The 21195-nt window shown below is 38.0% G+C and overlaps 1 protein-coding gene across 9 annotated transcripts in view; it reads right to left on the bottom strand.

Moving 5' to 3' along the window:
• The window catches only part of LOC106874822 (AP-3 complex subunit mu-1), a 67032-nt gene that overhangs the window by 41364 nt on the left and 4473 nt on the right, over positions 1-21195 (bottom strand). For 7 of the 9 annotated variants that reach the window (XR_008263503.1, XR_008263502.1, XM_014922693.2 and 4 more), the window contains exons 2-9: positions 19593-19671; positions 18041-18146; positions 16634-16746; positions 15513-15637; positions 13525-13684; positions 12000-12113; positions 9881-9954; positions 5157-5174 (exon numbers count right to left, since the gene is read on the bottom strand). Coding sequence is in view for 7 of the 9 variants with exons in the window: in XM_014922693.2 (XP_014778179.1) it covers positions 5157-5174; positions 9881-9954; positions 12000-12113; positions 13525-13684; positions 15513-15637; positions 16634-16746; positions 18041-18146; positions 19593-19671 (789 nt within the window). In the remaining 2 variants the exon portion in view is untranslated. The remainder of the gene's footprint in view (positions 1-5156; positions 5175-9880; positions 9955-11999; positions 12114-13524; positions 13685-15512; positions 15638-16633; positions 16747-18040; positions 18147-19592; positions 19672-21195) is intronic. The other 2 variants (XM_014922696.2, XM_014922701.2) reach the window with 1 other exon arrangement.

The raw sequence follows: 21195 nt of genomic DNA, 5'->3' as shown, positions 1-21195 counted from the left end.
TATATATATATATATATATATATATATATGCGCTGATATTGAAAGTGAGAATGAGTGCTCAATACTGCATTGGTGGATAAATATTTTTTATTTGTGGGTTAACAAGGCTACCATTTGTTTCATGCCGAGAGAAATCTCTTAGCAATTACAGGCCTGCCACATAGGAATGTTGGGACTTGACTCCATTGTCCTCTTCATAATGGTCATTTTAACATTCACTATGTCATGCTAGCATGGGTCAGACAGGATTTGCTGAGGCAAATTTTCTGTGGACAGATGCTCTTCCTGTCACCAACCCTCACTTGTTTCCCCACGGCCAAACATATTTTCACAGAAGATCGGAAATGAAGACTCTAGCTGGAGGATCCTTTATCAATCTGAATAACTATATCTAACAGCAGCATCACCAGCAGCAGTTGATGATAGCCAGATTCATTAAGTTTCTAATCAAAACAAAACGAAACATCAAAGTGGAAGGGTGAGAGAGAGATAAACATGGGATTTAATAAGAATGTCTGGAAGTAAAAATAAAATTAAATAAAGACGGATCACAATAAAATAGGGCAGGAATTCAGAATTCATCTATAAACACAACTTGATAAAATATTTTCATTTTTGTATTTGGTTTGCAAGATTCTTAATGTGAACTCATGTTTTGAAACAGATTTTGTAGTATTTTGGGAGGGTCATCATGTCAGTAACACACAAGCACTGGTTCTACTTCACTTCTTTATTATTTTTTTGTCAATTGGTTAAGCATTTAACCAATTAACTAATTGATTGCTTGATTAATCGTTTGGTCAATCAATCAGTCAATGAGGTTCATCAGAGTCTGTTTCACATCTGAATCAGACGAGAGTAGAGAGGGCATGTCACTGATGAAGTGACAAATGGTAAATGGTGATGAAAGGACTTTGACAAACCTAACTGATTGATTGATTATCCAAACAATCAACATTATCATCTGTTTTCGATACTGGCATGAGTTAAAAATGTTTATCAAGAGTTGGTAAGGGCAAGAGCTGTACCAGGCTCCATTATCTATTTTGGCATGGTTTCTATAATTGGATGCCCTTCCTAATGCTAACCACATTACAGAATGTACAGGGTGCTTTTTATGTGGCACCAACACCAGTACTTTTTACATGGCACCAGCACCAGCAGAAACATCAAGTACCTTGCAAAACAAAAACTTGGTGGGGAGTAGATTAGTTAATTGATTAAATGGTTAACCAGTTGACAAATAAACAATAAAAGAAGTGAAACAGAACCAGTGTGTGTGTGTATGTATTATTGGCATAATGACCCCTCTTGAGATAGGTAAATAATGTATTTGAATATGATGATAATTAAAAGATAATTATTTGAAATCTAATTATGAAGAAACCAACAAAGAGAAACAAAAACTCAAAGTTGTAAATTACATATCGGAACAAACCCTAAAATGGAACAGAAATTTCTAGAATACTACGTTGTATTTGAATACTAAGCATTACTAGATTCTATTGGAATACTAAACATTGCTAAATTCTATTGGAACACTATAGAATTCTATATTACTTCAAGACATTCCTTCCATGAACTGCCGACTGGAAGATCACAAGGATTCTGACACCTTTCAATAGTATTGCATATTTGAAAATTACTATTTTTAAAATCTCACAATGAGAGATATTCAGCAACAGTACTTTGGAGTAGAGATTATTTGCCAACATAACATGGCAGTCCTGGTTTAGGATGAATGTTGCTGCAATTTAGCCCCAGGAGACATCGTCTCCAGCTGGCTATACAACACGATCTGTGTCCTTATATTTTCAAACAAGGGCATCTAGTACCCCCACTCAGCTCAAAACAATATCTGTGTATCGCAATTTCTGGGTTATTTCCCTTCATCAACATAGAATAATTGTTCAGCTAGAAGTGGCGCTGCCAAATTCCTGTTCGAAACATATAGTTTTCAAAGTGACAACTAGTCACTGATTTATAAATTAGAAAATTACTATTTGTAAATCTTACAAGATTGTTTTGAGCTGAGTGGGGGTACTAGATTCCCTTGTTCGAAAATATAAGGACACAGATTGTGTCGTATAGCCAGCTGGAGACGATGTGTCCTGGGGCTAAATTACAGCAACATTTGTCCTAAACCAGGACTGCCAGGTTATGTTGGCAAATAATCAGTATTGCATATTGTTCCTTGCAGTGGTGCCAAGCAGCAGTGATGCTACCAATGAACAGCCAAATTCTTGCAGAAAACTATAGAACACTACTAAATTCTATTGGAAACGAAAGAGAGATCTAAGCAAAGAGAACTACCTACAGAATATTCCAGCATTGGTAAGAGGAAGCAAAAGAAGGAGAAGAAGAATCAGAAAGTCTGATTGGAAGTCTGCTGTTCTGATATTAGTTCCAGCCAATGTGATTAAAGAAAACATTCACATCCTCATTAGTTATGGAATTAACCAAACGATTAGTGGACAAATATATTAGTAGAAGAGATAATGAACGAAACTGAGAGATTAGTTGAGAAGAAAGACTCGAGAGAGAAAGACAGCCATTAATATTGAGAACTGGAAGGAGAGAAAAAGAGCAAACAGCTTTTAAGAAAACAGTTTTAGAGACGAGGAGATGTCAACCAATATAAAACTTTAATATGGTCGTGGTGGTGTTGTTTTTGTTGTTAATGGTGGTGGTGGTGGTGGTGGTGGTGGTTAGGTAAGCTGAGGCATAGCTGTATAATTAAGAAGCTTGCTTTGCAGCCGTGTGATTCCCGGTTCAATCCTATGGTGTGACACTTTGGGTAAGTATCTTCTATCACAGCTTCTGGTTGACCGATACCTTGGGAGTGGAATTTGAAACAAAATTCAATAAAAATCCAGAAAATAATAAAAGAATCCCCTAATTTTACATTTTATTCTATTGAGTCCTTCAATGAAGGACTAATGTCCTTCATTCATGAATTAATGGGATATATGTATGTATGTTAGGTGTGGCTGTGTGGTAAGAAGTTTGTTTCACAACCACATAGTTCTGGATTCAGTCTCACTGTGTGGCACCTCGGTCAAGTGTCTTCTACTATAACCTTGGGCCAACCAACGTCTTGTGAGTGGATTTCGTAGGCAGAAACTGAAAGAAGCACATTGTGTGTGTGTCTTTGTGTCTGTGGTTGTCCCCCACCACTGCTTGACAACCAGTGTAGGGGTATTTATGTCCCCGTAATATAGCAGTTAGGCAAAGTAGACTGATAGAATAACTACCAAGCTTTAAAAAAAAATAAGTACTGGGGTTAATTTAGTCAATTAAAAATTCTTCGAAGCAGTGCCCCTGCATGGCCACAGTCTAATGACTGAAACAAGTAGGAAAAAAAGGTATTATGTATATTTGTTCTCTTTTGTTTTTAATTAATTGAAGTTTCTCTGTAAAGAAGGAACTGGTTTGTAACGAAGATACAAAGTTCTAACGATGGAATGCAGATTAGAGAAACAATGTCACAGGTTGAACTTGAGAGAAGTCTACAAGAGTAAAAGAAATTGATTGTATAGAATTGTGTCAGCATAAGTAAACTACTAAGGTTTTCCTCTGTCGAAAGACAGCAATCTACAGGAAGGAGACACAGTGGAACTGTGCCAGTGACGCTATCATACAAGTACAATAAAACTTTATGATGAAGAATAGAAGTAAATTGTTTAGATTAGTTTTAACAGTGGAATTCAAAGTAGATAAATAATCCTTTCCATTATAGGCACAAGGCCTGGATTTTTGTGGGGAGGAGGACAATCAATTTATATTGACCCCAGTGCCTGACTGGTATTTAATTCAATGACCTCGAAAGGATGAAAGGCAAAGTTGATCTTGGCGGAATTTGAACTCAGAGCATAGTGACAGATAAAATACCACTAAGCATTTTGCCCGGTGTGCTAACGGTTCTGCCAGCTCACCGCCTTAAAGTAAATAAATGGCTGTATGATAAGAAACTTGCTTCCCAACCACATAGTTCTAGGTTCACTTCCACTGCATGACACTTTGGGCAAGTGTCTTCTACTATAACCTCAAGCCAAAGTCTTGTGCGTGGTTTTGGTAGAAGGAAACTGACAGAAGCCCATCATGCGTGTCTGTATTTAGCCCCCACCACTTGGCAATCAGAGTTGGTGTGTTTACATCCCTGTAACTTAGCAGTTCAGCAAAAGAGACTGATAGATTAAGTACAGGGGTTGATTCCTTCAACTAAAATTTTTCAAGCCAGTGCCCCAGTATGGCCACAGTCAAATGACTGTAGCAAGTAAAAGAGAGAAGGCAAAAGAAGCATTTGTTTGTAACTTAATCGTCAACCTGCTGAATGTTATAACTTTATCTAATTTGTGCTCCACAATTAGAAAAATAATTTACTTCATATCTCTCTCAAAGTTTCTACGTTGTTATAATGTAAACATCTTACAATTCTTATTGGTAGGAACAAAGCTTCTAAATTGGATGGAAAAATTTGATGGGCTGCTTTGGTGTAATGGTTAGAATATGTCATATTCACAGAAGATGTGGCTTCATGTCCCATGAAGGGAAGCCTTCAACTTTTTTCCATCCAAAAGTTTTTCTTTTTTAACACAATATTCTACATGCTATCATTTATAGCTTTATCTACTTCAAGCTCCATCATTAAAAAATTATTTACTTCACATCTCTTGACTTTTCTAAATTCTTATAATAATGATAAATGTGTGTGTGTGTGTGTGTGTGTGTGTGTGTGTGTGTGTGTTTATTAATGATTAACATGACTCTTCTATGATTTCATTATTTAAATTTCAACACATCAATCTCCAACCACATCCCTTGCTAGTTTATGTACCACTTGGATATCTACAAAAATTTCTCGGAGACGTTTTTATAAAAAAAAAAAAAAAAATTAAATTTTTCTAATGACACTGCAATTTCTTTAAGAAAGGAAGAAAAAAAATGATGAGACTATAGCATAAGAGTCTCTAGTAACTGGTTTTTAGTAATAATAATAATAATAATAATAATGATAATGATAATAAAGGCTAGCAAGAGACATGGTGCAGATAAGTAATAAAAAGGAAGCAATTTGCTTGTGTGCAACAAGCAGCGCAAGACTGTTTCTGTTAGTAAAAATTTGTCCACGGGGTTAGTCAGAACGGTGCACTTACCACAATCTACTATTTAATCTGCAAAGAACCAAGATAATATTTAAGTGCATCAAGAGTCTCACATATCTAATTATACATGCAAGTTTCATTAACGCTGGTACACAGATGGGAAATATTTATTGTTTTTTTTTTTTTAATTAATTTTAATTAGACTTAATTAGTTTCATTTGGTATTCTTGGTAGTGCTGTACAACCCTGGGTCAGCTGTAATCAAGTAAATTTATGATCAAAGGCTTTTCAGTTATGACCATCCCACCTTTTGTATATTTGTCCAGTGTGTCTAAATTAAAGGTAATAGAATTTGACTTGAGTGAGATTTGGTTATGATTTCAAGTGACCACATGCAGGATCCTTCATTGGTTAATATCTGTTGGTGTCAGATTGTAGTGTTGTCCAAGTTAGTAGATGTCCGATTTCTTTGTCATAATATTTATAATAATAATTACAGTATTAATTGCTAATTAATGTTAGTTTCCAGTTTAAGTTATGTAATTAGTCGTTGGTGAGTTTCAATGGAGTTTCTTTCCTCCTAAAGATTTAGTGAAGCAATATAAATATAATTTGTTTAAATTTCCATACATAACAAATTCAAAACATATCGTAAATTTACTGATAATGAAAAACTCAAGTGGTTGGATGACTCTTCAACTTAAATCCTGCTAAAACCATTTCTGATTCTCTTAATCCTTTGCTTATCCGAAGCATTCTCATAAGTTTGTCCTAAGCAACCATGTTTGTTGTCAGACATTCAGTTAGCCCAATGTTTCACATATCATCATCATCATCATTTAACATCCATTTTCCATGCTGGCATGGGTTGGACAGTTTGACAAGAACTGAAAAGGTCAGGAGCCACACCAGCTTCCGTTGTCTTTTTTGGCACGGTTTCTATGGCTGAATGCCCTTCAAAATGCCAACCACTTTACAGAGTGTACTGGGTGCTTTTTAGGTGCCACCAGCCCCAATACTTTTTGTGTGCCACCAGTGACATAAAGCTTTCCTTTCATAAGTCCCAAGTTACTCAGGTAGTTGGAAAGAACTCAGCATGTGCATCAAATACGATACATGGATGCCAGTGTATCACATGTGGCCTGTGTATCACATGTGGTACACAGGATAGAAAAAAGGTTAAAGACCAGTCAGTTAAGGATGGGCAAAACTCAGGGCATTTTGGCAGGGCCTCTGAAACTGGTAGGAGAAAGATCTTTATATCCTTAAAATGATAGCTACCCGATGACCAGGTGGTGATCATGTTAAACTAGACAACAGTTTAATTAAATAATTGAAAATAAGTACAGCTACCAACAGGCTTCCATGTTGTTTTTATCTACTCCAATTTCAATTATGATGTTTAGAACAATCCAAGACTATGATAAAAGATACCTGCCCCAGACACCAGGCAAATAGGATTGGATGTGGAACCACAGGATTGTGAAGTGAGTATCTCAATCGCATGGCTATACCAATACCAAAGAGATTTTGCTGCTATTAGTAGCAGATCAAGCACATCTTTATATCGGTTCCTCCTTCAATGGCTCCAGAATGTTTTATAGATGAGCAACATATTTAATTAATCAATCAGTTAATTAGTTTCACATGTAATCTACAAAGTTTTCTGAGTTACACAGGTTTAATTAGTTTATCCATAATAGAAATTAGTAAGATAAACGATGAAATGTTAATTAATGACATTTAAAAAAATATGAAACAAGCTGTCAGAATTGGTAAAATATGGGACAAAATGCCATGCAATATTTGGTTAAGTCTTTTATGTTCTCAGTTCAAATTCTGCCAAAATCAACTTTGCCTTTCGTGCTTTCAAGGTCGATAAAATAAGTACCAGTTGAGCACTAGGGTCGATGTAATTGACCTACTCCACCCCACAAACTTGCTGGCCTTGTGCCAAAATTTGAAACCAATATTTGGTTAAGTCTAAGGCAGCAAGCTGGCAGAACCATTAGTACAGCAGGCAAAATGCTTAAATCCCATTTTGTCTATCTTTACATTCAGAGTTCAAATTCTACCGAGGTCAACTCTGCCTCTCATCTCTTTGGGGCTGGTAAAATAAGTACCAGTTGTATACTAAGGCTGATATAATCAACTAGCGCCCCCACCAAAATTTAAAACCAAAATTAAATTAAGTTTGTTTACATTCTGAGTTCAAATCCTGCCAGAGTGGAGTTTTTATATATATACACACACACACACACACACACACACACACCAACACACAAAGGCTTCATTCAGTTTCCATCAACCAAATCCACCAAATCCATATATATATATCATCATCATCGTTTAACATCCACTTTCCATGCTAGCATGGGTTGGACGATTTGACTGAGGACTGGTGAAACCGGATGGCAACACCAGGCTCCAATCTAAATTTGGCAGAGTTTCTACAGCTGGATGCCCTTCCTGTCATATATATATATATATATGACAGGCTTCTTTCAGTTTCCATCTACCAAATCCACTCACAGGGCTTTGGTTGGCCCGAGGCTATAGAAGAAGACGCTTGTCCAAGGTGCCACGCAGTGGGACTGAACCCAGAACCATGTGATTGGTAAGCAAGCTACTTCCCACACAACCACTCCTACGCCTATTATACTCATATTATATTCATATTTTGTACAGGATTCTGTTACTATATTTCAAGGTAAAATTTACTCCACATTTTCTCAACATGACAAATTTGTAACACTTTTATCCATGTTCTTTTAGTACAAATATATCAGGGTTACTTGCCATATTTTGATCAACTGATATTATCCATGCAATTAGTAGATGAAAACTCTGTCCAAGGATGTTTAAAATTTTAAAATAAGCAAGAGAGCTGTTCAATGAATTGTCATTTACAATCTATGGACCTCTTATTTTTGTAGTTTTATCAAAAAAAAATGTTGTGTATAGACCCATTTCAACAACCTTTATTTCTAATTCAATGACTACCAGCACCAGTGTAGAATTATCAACAAGTCTTTAGTTAACTATTTAAATATACTAACTTAATTTTGGCATTTTACCTTATTGGGACCACTATTCTATTCAAATATACCAGTATGGCAGTTTTATCAATACAGTAGTACTTCGGTATTCGAACAACTCTGATCGTCAATAAATCGTGCTTTATATATATAATGTAAATAGATATAGATATATATAAAGCACAATTTATTTGTGATCAGAGGTGGTCGTAAACCGAGGTTCTACTCTATAATAGTTTTACTGAACTTATTCTAAATACTGTTAAAATCTCCATATTGCTATTCCATAGAATAGTGGAATGGTGAAGAACAAAGGAATGCATAAATTAAAATAAACGTTTGTTACTTACTGTTTTATAATTATTAGCAATTAGTCAACAATGCAAATATTTTCAGGTGACAATATAAGTAAAAAGGTGAAATCAAACACTACTGAGATTAAAGGAAAAAATATGCTTTTAATAGGAAATGACGAGAGCAATTCATTTTGTTTCTAGGATGTAAACTAATTACCTTCTTCCTTAATTACTACAATGAGAAATGTATTGATTACTTTGATATATTGATAGTATTAACCTACATTGATGAGAGGCATTTTCTCATCTGATTTTATCAATGGCGATTATCAAACAATCTAATAATGTATTATATTTATAATATATCATCATCATCATTTAACCCTTTTGATACCAACCCAGCTGAAACCACTTCTGGCTCTGAGTACAAATGTCTTGTTTTCATAAGTTTTGAATTAAAATCTTCCACCAAACCTTAGTCACAATTTATGTTCCTAACACTGGCTGAATGATAACCAAGTTATTTTACTAAATTCTTTGTTATATTTAAAATAACTGAAAGAAACACAGAGCATCTCAACAGAAATACAATAACGAAAGGGTTAATGTCTGTTTTCCATGCTGGCATGGATTGAATGATTTGACAGGAGCTGGCAAGGTTGGAGAGCTGCATTAGGTTCCACTTGTCTGTTTCAACATGGTTTTTAAATCTGGAAGCCCTTTCCTGATGCCAACCACTTTACAGAGAGTGCTGCATGCTTTCTATGCGGTGCCACCACAGGCTTTTTTTTTACTTGGCAGAAGTTATTATTTCAAAGCATGTTTGAACCATCACCTAGTTTAACATTATTCCGACCCAGCCCTTGGGTGCCTTCATCCAAACACAACTTACTCCATACCAACAAGCCCCAGAGACACCCACCTTCCCAAATAAGGGGTCATGGGTACTGTTCTTTGTTCCCTCACTCAGCTGTAGAAATTAGTTGCGACGTCACAGGTGCCAAGCTGTATCGGCCCCTTTGCCTTTCCCTTGGACAACATCAGTGGTGTGGAGAGGGGAGGCTGGTATGCATGGGCGACTGCTGGTCTTCCATAAAACAACCGTGCCCGGACTTGTGCCTTGGAGGATAACTTTCTAGGGGCAATCCCATGGTCAGTCATGACCGAAGGGGGGACTTGACCCTTTTACCCTTTACTGTGGAAGAGAAGATCTTTTCTAATTACTCAAACTACATGTGTAGGCATAGCTGTATGGTAAAGTAGTTTGCTTTGCAAATACATAGTTTAGTGATTAATTCTGAAATCCTGGGATTGCAAAACCAGTATAAATAAAGACTGAATAGTTGCTGCTTCTGATGGGAGCCGGGTGGCCAATGGAACAACAATGAGATAATGTTCTAAAGCAAAGAAGAAGAAGAAGAAGAAAATGGCAAAAACTCACTTTTGAGCTCCTATATGATAGGAGATGAGTCTAAAGTTACCATCAGGAGGAACAAAAGAAAGAACTCGCTCACTCTGAAAGGACAAAAATAATGGAATGATTGTAATTAGGAACAAAGCTTTGTGTTCATCTTCATCATATTTAATTCATAACATACACCACAACAAATATATACCTGCACATATGTATAAGAGCAGGTGTGGTTGGGTGGTAAGAAGCTTACTTCCCAACCACATGGTTCCAAGTTCAGTCCCACTGAGTGGCACTTTGGGCAAGTGCCTTCTACTATATCCTTCGGCTGACCAAAGCCTTGTGAGTGATTTGGTAGATGGAAACTGAAAGAAGCCTATTATATATATATATATATATATATATATATATATATATATATATATATACTCTTTTACTTGTTTCAGTCATTTGACTGTGGCCATGCTGGAGCACCGCCTTTAGTCAAGCAAATCGACCCCAGGACTTATTCTTTGTAAGCCTAGTACTTATTCTATCAGTCACTTTTGCCGAACTGCTAAGTTACGAGGACATAACACACCAACATCGGTTGTCAAGCGATGTTGGGTGGGACAAACACAGACACACAAACACACACACATATACATATATATGCATATATACGACAGGCTTCTTTCAGTTTCTGTCTGCCAAATCCACTAACAAGGCTTTGGTCGACCTGGGGCTATAGTAGAAGACACTCGCCCAAGGTGCCACGCAGTGGGACTGAACCCGGAACCATGTGGTTGGTAAGCAAGCTACTTACCACACAGCCATTCCTTATATATGTATTGGATCATCCCATAAATAATGTGGGGTTTTTATACTTCTTATATTTTTCAAAATTAAGATAAACAGAGTTCTTTTTTAATCTAAAATATACTCTCCTTCATTTTGTCCAGTGCTCTTCCATCTCTCTAGTAGACTTGCAAGGCCCCTCTTCCAAAATTCACTCATCCATAACAAAAAATACTCCTCCAGTACTGTTCTGACCTTGTCAACAGAATTCATATTTTTTCCATCCAAATCATTTTGAAAACTGCAGAATAAATGATAATCAGGTGGGGCAATGTCCGGTGAATATGGTGGGTGAGGCATCGTTTCCCATTCAAACTGCTCTGGCCTTTGGAATGTCATCCTTGCTGTATGTGGCCAAGCATTATCCTGATGGAAGAACACCTTTCGCCTTGAAACCAAAGATGGTCATTTTTCCGATAGCATGCAGGTGCTGATGAACAGCTGAATAACTAAATCCAAGCTTTTCTACCGGTTCCTCAACAGTTACTATGGGATTTTCTTTCACCAGGGTTTGCAGGACATCCTCATCAAGCTCTACAGAGCTTCCAGAACAAGGCCCATCTTCTAGGCTGTAGTTTCCAGCTTGGAATTTCTGGAACCACTGTTGACACTGGCTTATGCTTATTGTCCGATCCCCATATACTGCATCAATATTCATTGCACTTTCCATTACAGTGTTGCCTTTCTTGAACTCATGAAGCAAAATCTGCCGAATATGCTCCTTTGTCACTTCCATTAAAGCTTTGAAAAATAACTGTTAAAATCGAACTGCACTCTTCAAAACTTGCACTAAGAATAAGGACAAGGTGAAATTGCTACCTGCTTTTATAGCAAGTTGATGCAGGTAGTTTTCATCACCACTACACTGTAACTGTGGATTTTATGCCAATATTGGCCTTACAAGGCACCCTCAAAACTCATGGAGAGTAAAGTTGTTAATCCGGACGACTTCAGAAACATGAAAGATGAGTGTCATATCTTTATAATTATTTCATCTAAAATCTACCTCCTGGGACTGGCATTATTAAATATCACTATAATATTCAATAAAGTTTGATGAATTAACCAATAATTTCTAATTGCATTCTGACAGAACTATTCAGGTAATTATACCAGTCAAGAATTATTTCCATTATGCTGGAGTTATTGCTACTATGGACAAATGTCTTTAAGAGCAATTATTCTGGTTTATGTGATGAAGATAGTAAAGTGCTGTTGGCATATCTGAAGAGAATGGAATATTTCCCAGAGTTACAACAGAAGACAGAGGTAAATAAAGAAGAGAGATATTAATAGGACAGGATATACTTACTTCCCATCTCTTAAAACGAACACACGGATGGAAACTAACATCATCTAACAAGCGTGGATTCATGAAAGACAATGTTAGGTCAGGCATGCCGCTAAGCTTGATCAAACAATCAATCTGGAAATATAACAACAATATTGATAAGATAATTAATATGTAATTATTACACTGGCTCTGAACCATTGTATTCATATTCAAATACAGACCATCGTAACTTTCAGGGCTGAATCTAAATTCTATAGAGATGAACATAAAAATGAGACTATTGCACTGCTAACACAAAAGTAAGGCACAATATTGCCTTGTAAAACTTTAATATACTTGATGATATATCATGGTTGCACAACAAAGTACTGTATCCTTGCAGTTCTATATTTAAGAGATGAGGAATTATGTACATTATTTATATTTGACGGATATTTGTCCTCATCTTGTTTGTTGTTAACACAACGTTTCAGCTGATATACTTTCCAGCCTTCATCAGGTGTCTTGGGGAAATATCGAACCTGGGTTCTCATTCCTGAGGTATTTTTCAATGTTATTATTATTATTATTCAGGTCACTACCTGGAATTGAATTTGGAATCTTGGGGTTAGTAGCTCACGTCCTTAACCCATGGGCATATGGCGTAGTGGTTAAGAGCATAGGCTGCTAACCCCAAGATTCCGAGTTCGATTCCACGCAGTGGCCTGAATAATGATGATGATGATGATGAAAAACACCTCAGGAATGAGAACCCAGGTTTGAAATTTCCCCAAGACACCTGATGAAGGCTGGAAAGTATATCAGCTGAAACGTTGTGTTAACAACAAACAAGATGAGGACAAATATCCATCAAATGTGAAGCATGACCTTCAAATGTTGGGCCTCACAGAGACAATGACGAAAGATTGAGACCTTTGGAGATATGCTGTGATTGAGAAGACCCGGCAAGGAAAGTGAGATCACAGCCTTAGCCTACACCAGTGTTGCATAACCAGCCCATTTAAAATGTACCTTTGAAACGTTGGGTGACACGCTGTGCTTGAGGAGACCTATTGAGTCAAGTAAATCAAAATCAAATCAAATCACAATCAAATGGAAATTGTAGTTGTGGCCATTACCAGTGCTGGCAGCACGCGATAAGCACCATTCATTCGTGTGTGGGTTGCTGCCAAAGCTGCCTGACTTGCTTGTTGTGCCAGTGGCACATAAAAAACACCATCTGTATGTGGTCGATACCAGCCCCACTGCCCCAACTGGCTCCTGTGCCGGTAGCACATAAAAACGACCATCCAAAAATGGCCAATGCCAGTGCCACTTGACTGGCTCCTGTGCCAGTGGCATGTGAAAAGCACTTTGGAATGGTTGGCGTTAGGAAGGACATCGAGCTGTAGAAACATTGCCAGATCAGATTGGAGCCTGGTGAGACCTCCTGGCTTGCCAGTCCCCAATCAAACTGTCCAACCCATGCCAGTATGGAAAACAGACATTAAACGACAATGACGATAATGATGATGATGATGATGACGAATTATTTTTTACTCACATATCCTTGGATTTCTGCAAAGACTGTTGCACCCGATTTGTCAAGGATGGCATCAATTTCCTCAATGACATCAAAATACGCCTCGTTATTGGTATATTTGACACCTGTCCTTCTCCAGGGAATGTTAGAAAGCTGTCCTGTTGGCAGTATTCCACTGACTCTGGTAAATGTAAACAAGAAGCAAATTAGAATTTCTTTTATTTTTATATTCTTTTACTTGGTTCAGTCATTTTGACTGTGGCCATGCTGGAGCAATGCCTTTTATTCAAGGAAATCGACCCCTGGACTTATTCTTTGTAAACCTGGTACTTATTCTATTGGTCTCTTTTGTTGACCCACTAGGTTACAGGGACATAAACACATCAACATCAGTTATCAAGCAATGGTGAGGGAACAAACAGACACAAACTAATATATGAGCGAGATCATTGCCAGTGCTGCTGGACTGGCTCCTGTGCAGGTGGCACGTAAAATACACCATTTCGAGCGTGGCCGTAGCCAGTACCACCTGACTGAACTTCGTGCCGGTGGCACGTAAAAGCACCCACTACACTTTTGGAGTGTTGGCGTTAGGAAGGGCATCCAGCTGTAGGAACTCTGCCAGATAAGACTGGAGCCCAGTGCAAGGACAATCTGAACACAGACAGGAGTTGCAAAGAGTGACTGGTAAAGCGAAAATGGCACGAGACCAGGGTGTTATTGCCAAGTTGGATGTCTCAGAGGTGTTCTGCAAACCGGTCAGCCAAGCGGCGTCCTGTTTGCCCGATGTATAGAGAAGGGCAGAGAGAGCAGGAAATGCAGTAGATACATTGGTAGAAATGCAGATATATATATATATATATATATATATATATATATATATGACATGCTTCTTTCAGTTTCCTTCTACCAAATCCACTCACAAGGCTTTGGTTGGTCCAGTTATTGTAGAAGACACTTGCCCAGGGTACCACGCAGTGGGACTGAATCCGGAACCATGTAAACTTTATTTTTATTAACAACATAATTTCACAGAAAGAAAAGAAAAGAAAAACATTTAACCCTTTCTTCACTGTATTTCTGTTGAGATACTTTGTGTTTCTTCCAATTCATTTTAAATATAATAAAGAATTTAGTAAAATAACTTAGTTATCATTCAGCTAGTGTTAGGAACATAAATTGTGACTAAGGTTTGGAGGAAGATTTTAATTTAAAACTTATGAAAAGACATTTATATTACAGAGCCAGAGCTGGTTTCAGCCAGGTTGGTATCAAAAGGGTTAAAAATATAAAAGATCAAATTGTCAAGAAAAAAAAAAAAAAATCATAAGTACCTCACCAAGGAAATGAAGAAAAAGAAAAATTGGTAGGAGTGGGGAATTAAGCAGCAAAAGATGGGGGGAGGGAAGTAGTAACAGGTTGTACATCCCAAAACAAATGGCGTGTTTAGCCATGCTTTGTGGACATGATGGCAAAGGCATTACTGCAGAGAATAGCCAGTAACACTTGTTGAAACAGGCACCCCATTTGCGGGGCACATTTCTCAGATGGGCCGCAGTTATCCCAATTTTGCAGAGGAAATCAGTAGCACAGGGTCCAAGAACTCTTGTCACAGTCGAGAACCTGAAATCTCAATTGTGACAGGAGCAAATTGATAGTGACCGGTCAGACTCTTATGTCATTAGAAATAATCAACCATCATCATCATCATTTAATGTCCATATTCTGTGCTGGCATGGGTCAGATAGTCCGTCAAGACGTGACAGATCAGAGGACTGCATCAAGGGGTACCTCAAACAACATGGAAAACTCTACCAAAACAGACACTGGAGTACAATGTAGTTCTCTCGCTGATCAGATCCTGTCAAACCACCCAGCATGGAAGGCAGACATATGCATATACATATATATAATGTGTGTGTGTGTGTGTGTGTGTGTGTCCACGTATGTGCATGTGTGTGTATCTGCAAGAGCCATTAGATTTTGTTGAGAAGAATGCCAATACATACCCAGTAGATTTACCAGTGACAGTGTCGGTGATCGTCCTCAGGAAGTTGGGGGGTTTAATCAGCTCCTTGAGAACATTGGATTCTACTGCCAATGGAAAGCCATTGTCCAGCATTTCATCAAGAAGCTAAAACAATAATAATAATAATAATAATTATTATTATTATTATTATTCAACTGCATTAAATTATAAAACTGAACCATAATAATGATAATAATAATAATAATAATAATAATAATAATAATTAATAATAATAACAACAACAACGAATAAAGAAGAAGAAGAAGAAGATCATCTCTGATCACAACCAGAAGTAGTGGGGGGGGGGACATCATAGTTATGTGTTGAGAGGAATTCTTTGGGGTTTGGATAATCTACCTTTGGAAACATGGGTGTTTCGTTCAACATCCATAAACAAACCTTATTCAGGGATCTTTTGAGTGGGATGGGCTATTCAACCTGAAGAAAATTAAAACTAGGCCCCACCTGCAAGGCCATGCGCTGTTTATCTTGATATAAGATCCCCATGTCGCGCACATAGTTGTGATGCATGTGCCCAGTGTACCCTTATCAGATGAGTAGTCAGGATGGGTATACTGCGCTATGTATATTTCACCTCAGACTCACTTTGATGGCATGCACTGCTCTCTCACTCAATAATAATAATAATAATAATAATCTTCATCATCATTGTTTAATGTCCGCTTTCCATGCTGGCATGGGTTGGACGGTTTGACTGAGGACTGGTGAGCCAGAAGGCTGCACCAGGCTCCAATCTGATCTGGCAAAGTTTCTACATGAATTTCTAGAAACATGGAAATTTTAAAAGACACGGTGTACTGATCACTAACAACCGATGCAGAGAGTTTATTTCATGCTTCAGTAATTCTGACTGAAAAAATGTTTCCAAAATTGATGGGAGCTATGTTGTTTTTTGATTTTGTTAGCATGTCCAAGAGTGTTAAATTTATGGAATTCAAAAAGATGCCCATGGTTGTTGTTGAAAGATGAAGGATAATCTTGTGGGTGTCTACCAAGTCAGCTGCCAGATATACACTATATTATGATTTATAGTTACCTCATATACTATAGCATGACATTGACTATATACGTGTACCATACCTCATATACTATAACATAATGTTCTTTGATTGTTGATTCTGTACACTCGGCAAAATAATCTTCAAATGTATCAAAGACTCTGTGCAGAAATTCAATTACAAAAAGTGGAGACACTGCAAAGAAACAAATAAGAAAGGTAAAGAATCATAGGATTTTAAAATGGCAAATAGTCAAGGAATTTTAGTGGGTTTGGAATATTAATTCATCATTGTAGAAAACACAATATTATGTCAGGTGGTGGTGAAAATAACCAATAATACGAATGCGAGTTCTGTGTAACCCCTGAGGTTGTTCTGTTTAAGAGTTCAAAATCACAGCTTTTTATAACATTTGATTAATTTTCTAGAACCTTCAACAGAACTATTTCCTCCATGCCATGAGGCACATAAGGCAATAATACGATCTCTCCACATCAGCTCTGGTCTCATTCCAGTTTCTTCACACTTCTCATCTTTCCTTGTCAATGGTCCTTCGCCATGTGGTTTTAGGGTGCCTTGCTGCTCTTTTCCCCTCAGGCTGCCACTTTAGTACCACCATACAATCACTTTCTTGTTCCTGTCTCAGGACATGTCCAATCCAGTTCCAGAGTCTACATCTTATTTCATCATCGATCCTATTGATTTTGTTGTTGTCTCAATTGTATCATTTCGAACCCTTTGTAGCCACTGTATTTAGGGAAATCCTCTCAGATATTTAACCATTAAGCAATCAGATTACACTGTCAAATGTTAGGCTTATATATTCACATTGTTTTGAACTAATCATGCATTAGTTTGTACCTTTAAGATTTCAATGATGTGATTGTTTATTTTTAGAATGACATTGTAGGGTAGGTGTGAGAAGCTGAATCTTGCCAGTTTGAACATAGAACAAGAAGAATATTTGGACAAAGTATGGCTGGTTTAAATGCTGACAGGTTAAGCATCAGAATAGTTGAATAGATAAATAAAAAGTCTGCAGTGAAATGAAGAGAAAATATAAAACAGGAGTAAGATTTACATTATTTACATTATTTACATTATTTACATTTGACGTTTCGGCTGATATACCCTCCAGCCTTCATCAGGTGCTTTGGGGAAATTTTGAACCTAGGTTCTCATTCCTAAGGTATATGCCCACAAGCATATGGCAAAGTGGTTAAGAGTGTGGGCTACTAACCCAAAGATTCCAAGTTTGATTCCAAGCAGTGACCTGAACAATAATAATAACATCGAAAAATACTTCAGGAATGAGAACCCAAGTTCGAAATTTCCCCAAGACACCTGATGAAGGCTGGAGGGTATATCAGCCGAAACGTTGTGTTAACAACAAACAAGATGAGGACAAATATCCGTCTAATGTAAATAATGTAAATAATGTACATAATTCCTCATCTCTTAAATATAGAGCAGGAGGAAGATTGCTTACCTTCGGTTGTTACAACTGCAACGAAATATAGTTGATTGCGATAGATGTTGATAAGATAATGATGGGGTGTAGCAATGACAGGTGGGACATCATCCAAGGAAACTGCCTGAAAGACAGAAATGCAATTTTGTAAGGGAACTGATGTAGCAATGGGGTTAACGATAATGTTGATGAAGGGCTGAGCAGAAAACGAAAAGGAAATGTCAATTGTTCTGAACTGAAGTCAATAAAAAAGGTGACTAAAATTTAAATAAAATCAATGATCAAAAGTGATTGAGGAAAGGAAGCACGGAGTATTCTTCACCACCATCTTCTCTCTCTCTCTCTCTCTCTTTTATTCCAACTGGTCTACCTTTGTATCTCCTCTACAGCAAGACACCTACATCTATCCCTCTATTATTCTTTGAACCTCTCGTCAACTGGTACAAAGCCAACTCCCTCAATACTACCCCCGCCGCCAGTCAAGGGGGTTTTGTCTTGCCTTGCAAGTTACTGAAATAACCCTTAATTAATTATATGAAAGTTGAAGTCAATCCACTGATAGTGGGGAAAATCTGGAATTTATGAATTTTCATAGCTGGGAGACTCTAACAGAGTACCAAAAGAAAGAGTCTTTAACAGAGTACAAACCTGCCACGAATACCAGGAGAAAGTACAAGATTAAGAGGCACTTACCCTTCATCATCATCATCGTTTAACTCATTTGTGACAGCTGAGTGGATTGGAGCGACATGATATAAAAGTACATTATTTACATTTGATGGATATTTGTCCTCATCTTGTTTCTTGTTAACTCGTTTCAGCTGATATATTCTCCATCCTTTGCCAGGTGTCTTGGGGAAATTTTGAAGCTGAGTTCTCATTCCTAAGGTATTATTCGATATTATTATTATTATTATTATTATTATTATTCAGGTCACTGCCTGGAATCGAACTCGGAATCTTGGGGTTAGTAGCCTGCACTCTTAACCACTAAGCCATATGCCCGTGGGCATATACCACTACACCATATGCCCATGGATAATAATAATAATAATAATAATAATAATAATAATAATAATAACAACAACAACAACACTTAAAAATACCTTAGGAATGAGAACCCAGGTTCGAAATATCCCCAAGACACCTGATGAAGGCTGGAGGGTATATCAGCCAAAACGTTGTGTTAACAACAAACAAGATGAGGACAAATATCCATCAAATGTAAATAGTGTAAATAATTCCTCATCTCTTGAATATAGAACTGTATTATGAAATAAAAGGTCTTGCACAAGGACACAACACCCCACCAGAAATCGAACTCACAACCTTATGATTGTGAGTTAAAAACGCTAACTATTAAGCCATGTGTCTTCACTCACACATATATAACATGCAGTTATATGGCTTTAGAATTTATGATGTAAAAGAAAAACATGGTGTTTAGTCAGATTTATTATCATTGCTGTCTGAAACTGACTGACAAAGTTGACTTGTCTCAAAAGAGAAAGCAAATTCACAAATAATCTTTTAATCTACAACATTGGTGAAATAAAAACTTAATCCTTACCCTTCCTTGAACCTCAAAGAAGTAGTCACATATCGATTTGTGGATTACACTCTTCCAGTGTTTTTCCATAAACACATCTCTGTAATCAAAAAATGAAAAAAATATGAGTTTACTGTTAGTATGTAAGTTAACATCATGGAGAAGCTTCTCTGTTGTGGCTGTGAGGTAAAAAGTTTGCTTCCTAACCACTTGGTTCTGGGTTCAGTGCCACAGTGTGGTGACTTGTGCAAGTGTCTTCTATTATAGCTTCAGGTCAACTAAAGCCTTGTGAGTTAATTTGGTAGACGGAAACTGAAAGAAGCCCACCATATATATGTGTGTGTGTGTATCTTTGTCCATGTGTTTGTTCCACACCACTGCTGGATAATTAATGTTAAGAAAAGATGTGTGTGTGTGTGTGTGTATGTGTGTGTGTGTGTGTGTGTGTGTGTGCATGTGTGTGTGTGTGTGTATCCTTGTCTCGACATCATGTGATTGTTGTGAATGAGCATCACCATCTTCCACATAAAACATGTCTGGCCATGAGGAAATATGACCTTCCTTGGAAACAGGTGAGGGTTGGTGACAGGAAGGGCATCCAGCCATAGAGAGTGATGCAAAGGGGGATCTGCCCACTATGCAGGAGTGGATCCTGGAACAGCACAGGCAGGGGCTGGAAAAAGGATGGGTGGGGCCAACTCATGGTGTGACCGTAGGAAGTGCCAGAGTGCCATATGCATTAGTGCTGCCCCTGGTGGCAAGCTGGCATACCTTTTTTGGGAAAAACGTTGGATAGGGTCAATCTGTAGATTGGCCTTGCCTTGTAGAGGGGAGTGGTGCCCTTATAGGGTCCCTGATCCATGGAACTTGTCCCTTCGATGGGTCCCAATACACAGAGCGCAGTTGTCTTGTATGTGGGATGGGCCCACAGGTTAACTGTAAGGTTGGGAATGTGGTGTATGGCTTCCGATGTGCTGAGGGACGGTGCAGGGACATGACGGCTACTTGCATTGAAGAGGTGGCATACGGCATTGGAGAGCATATGGGTGAGCACTGGCAGGGGCTCAGGGAGGAGAGGAGAGGAGAGGAGCTCTTCAGTGCTCTACCAACATGCCCAGGCAGAGCATGGAAGCTTAGTCAGTGGAATGGAAGTCGGAGTATTGTTGGTGCATGGAGGTGACACAACACTTGGACAGATCACGGAGGCTGTACACATGACAAAGGATGGACTGGGCCTCAGTGGAGAGCACGAGTGAAACAGTGGCACTCGCCATCATGCCACACAACATGACAACTAGGGACTGGCGACTGAAGGGAGAAAAGGAAGAAAAAAAACAGATACAAGCAGCGTAGTATACATACAATGGCCATGTATGCACATACCTGTCATAAACGTTACAAAGTTGGAGGCATTGAAAGGGAAAAGAAGCTGTATAGAGGGCACATATGCAAGCAACATGGCTAGCAGCGGTGCCAACAACAACAACTGCCTTGATTGTGGCAGGCACACAGGTGCAGTGATTTGCAGGTGTGGTGCATAAGGTTGCATTTGGCGGCAGTAGCAATGGAGTGGGAGATGGGGCTGAGGGAAGAGTCATGGTGTGGCTAGGAGCATACCTACATC

The sequence above is a fragment of the Octopus bimaculoides genome, chromosome 2 (genome assembly GCF_001194135.2).
Source record: "Octopus bimaculoides isolate UCB-OBI-ISO-001 chromosome 2, ASM119413v2, whole genome shotgun sequence".
NCBI classification, from domain to species: domain Eukaryota; kingdom Metazoa; phylum Mollusca; class Cephalopoda; order Octopoda; family Octopodidae; genus Octopus; species Octopus bimaculoides.
This window is presented reverse-complemented; position numbering and strand designations above follow the sequence as displayed.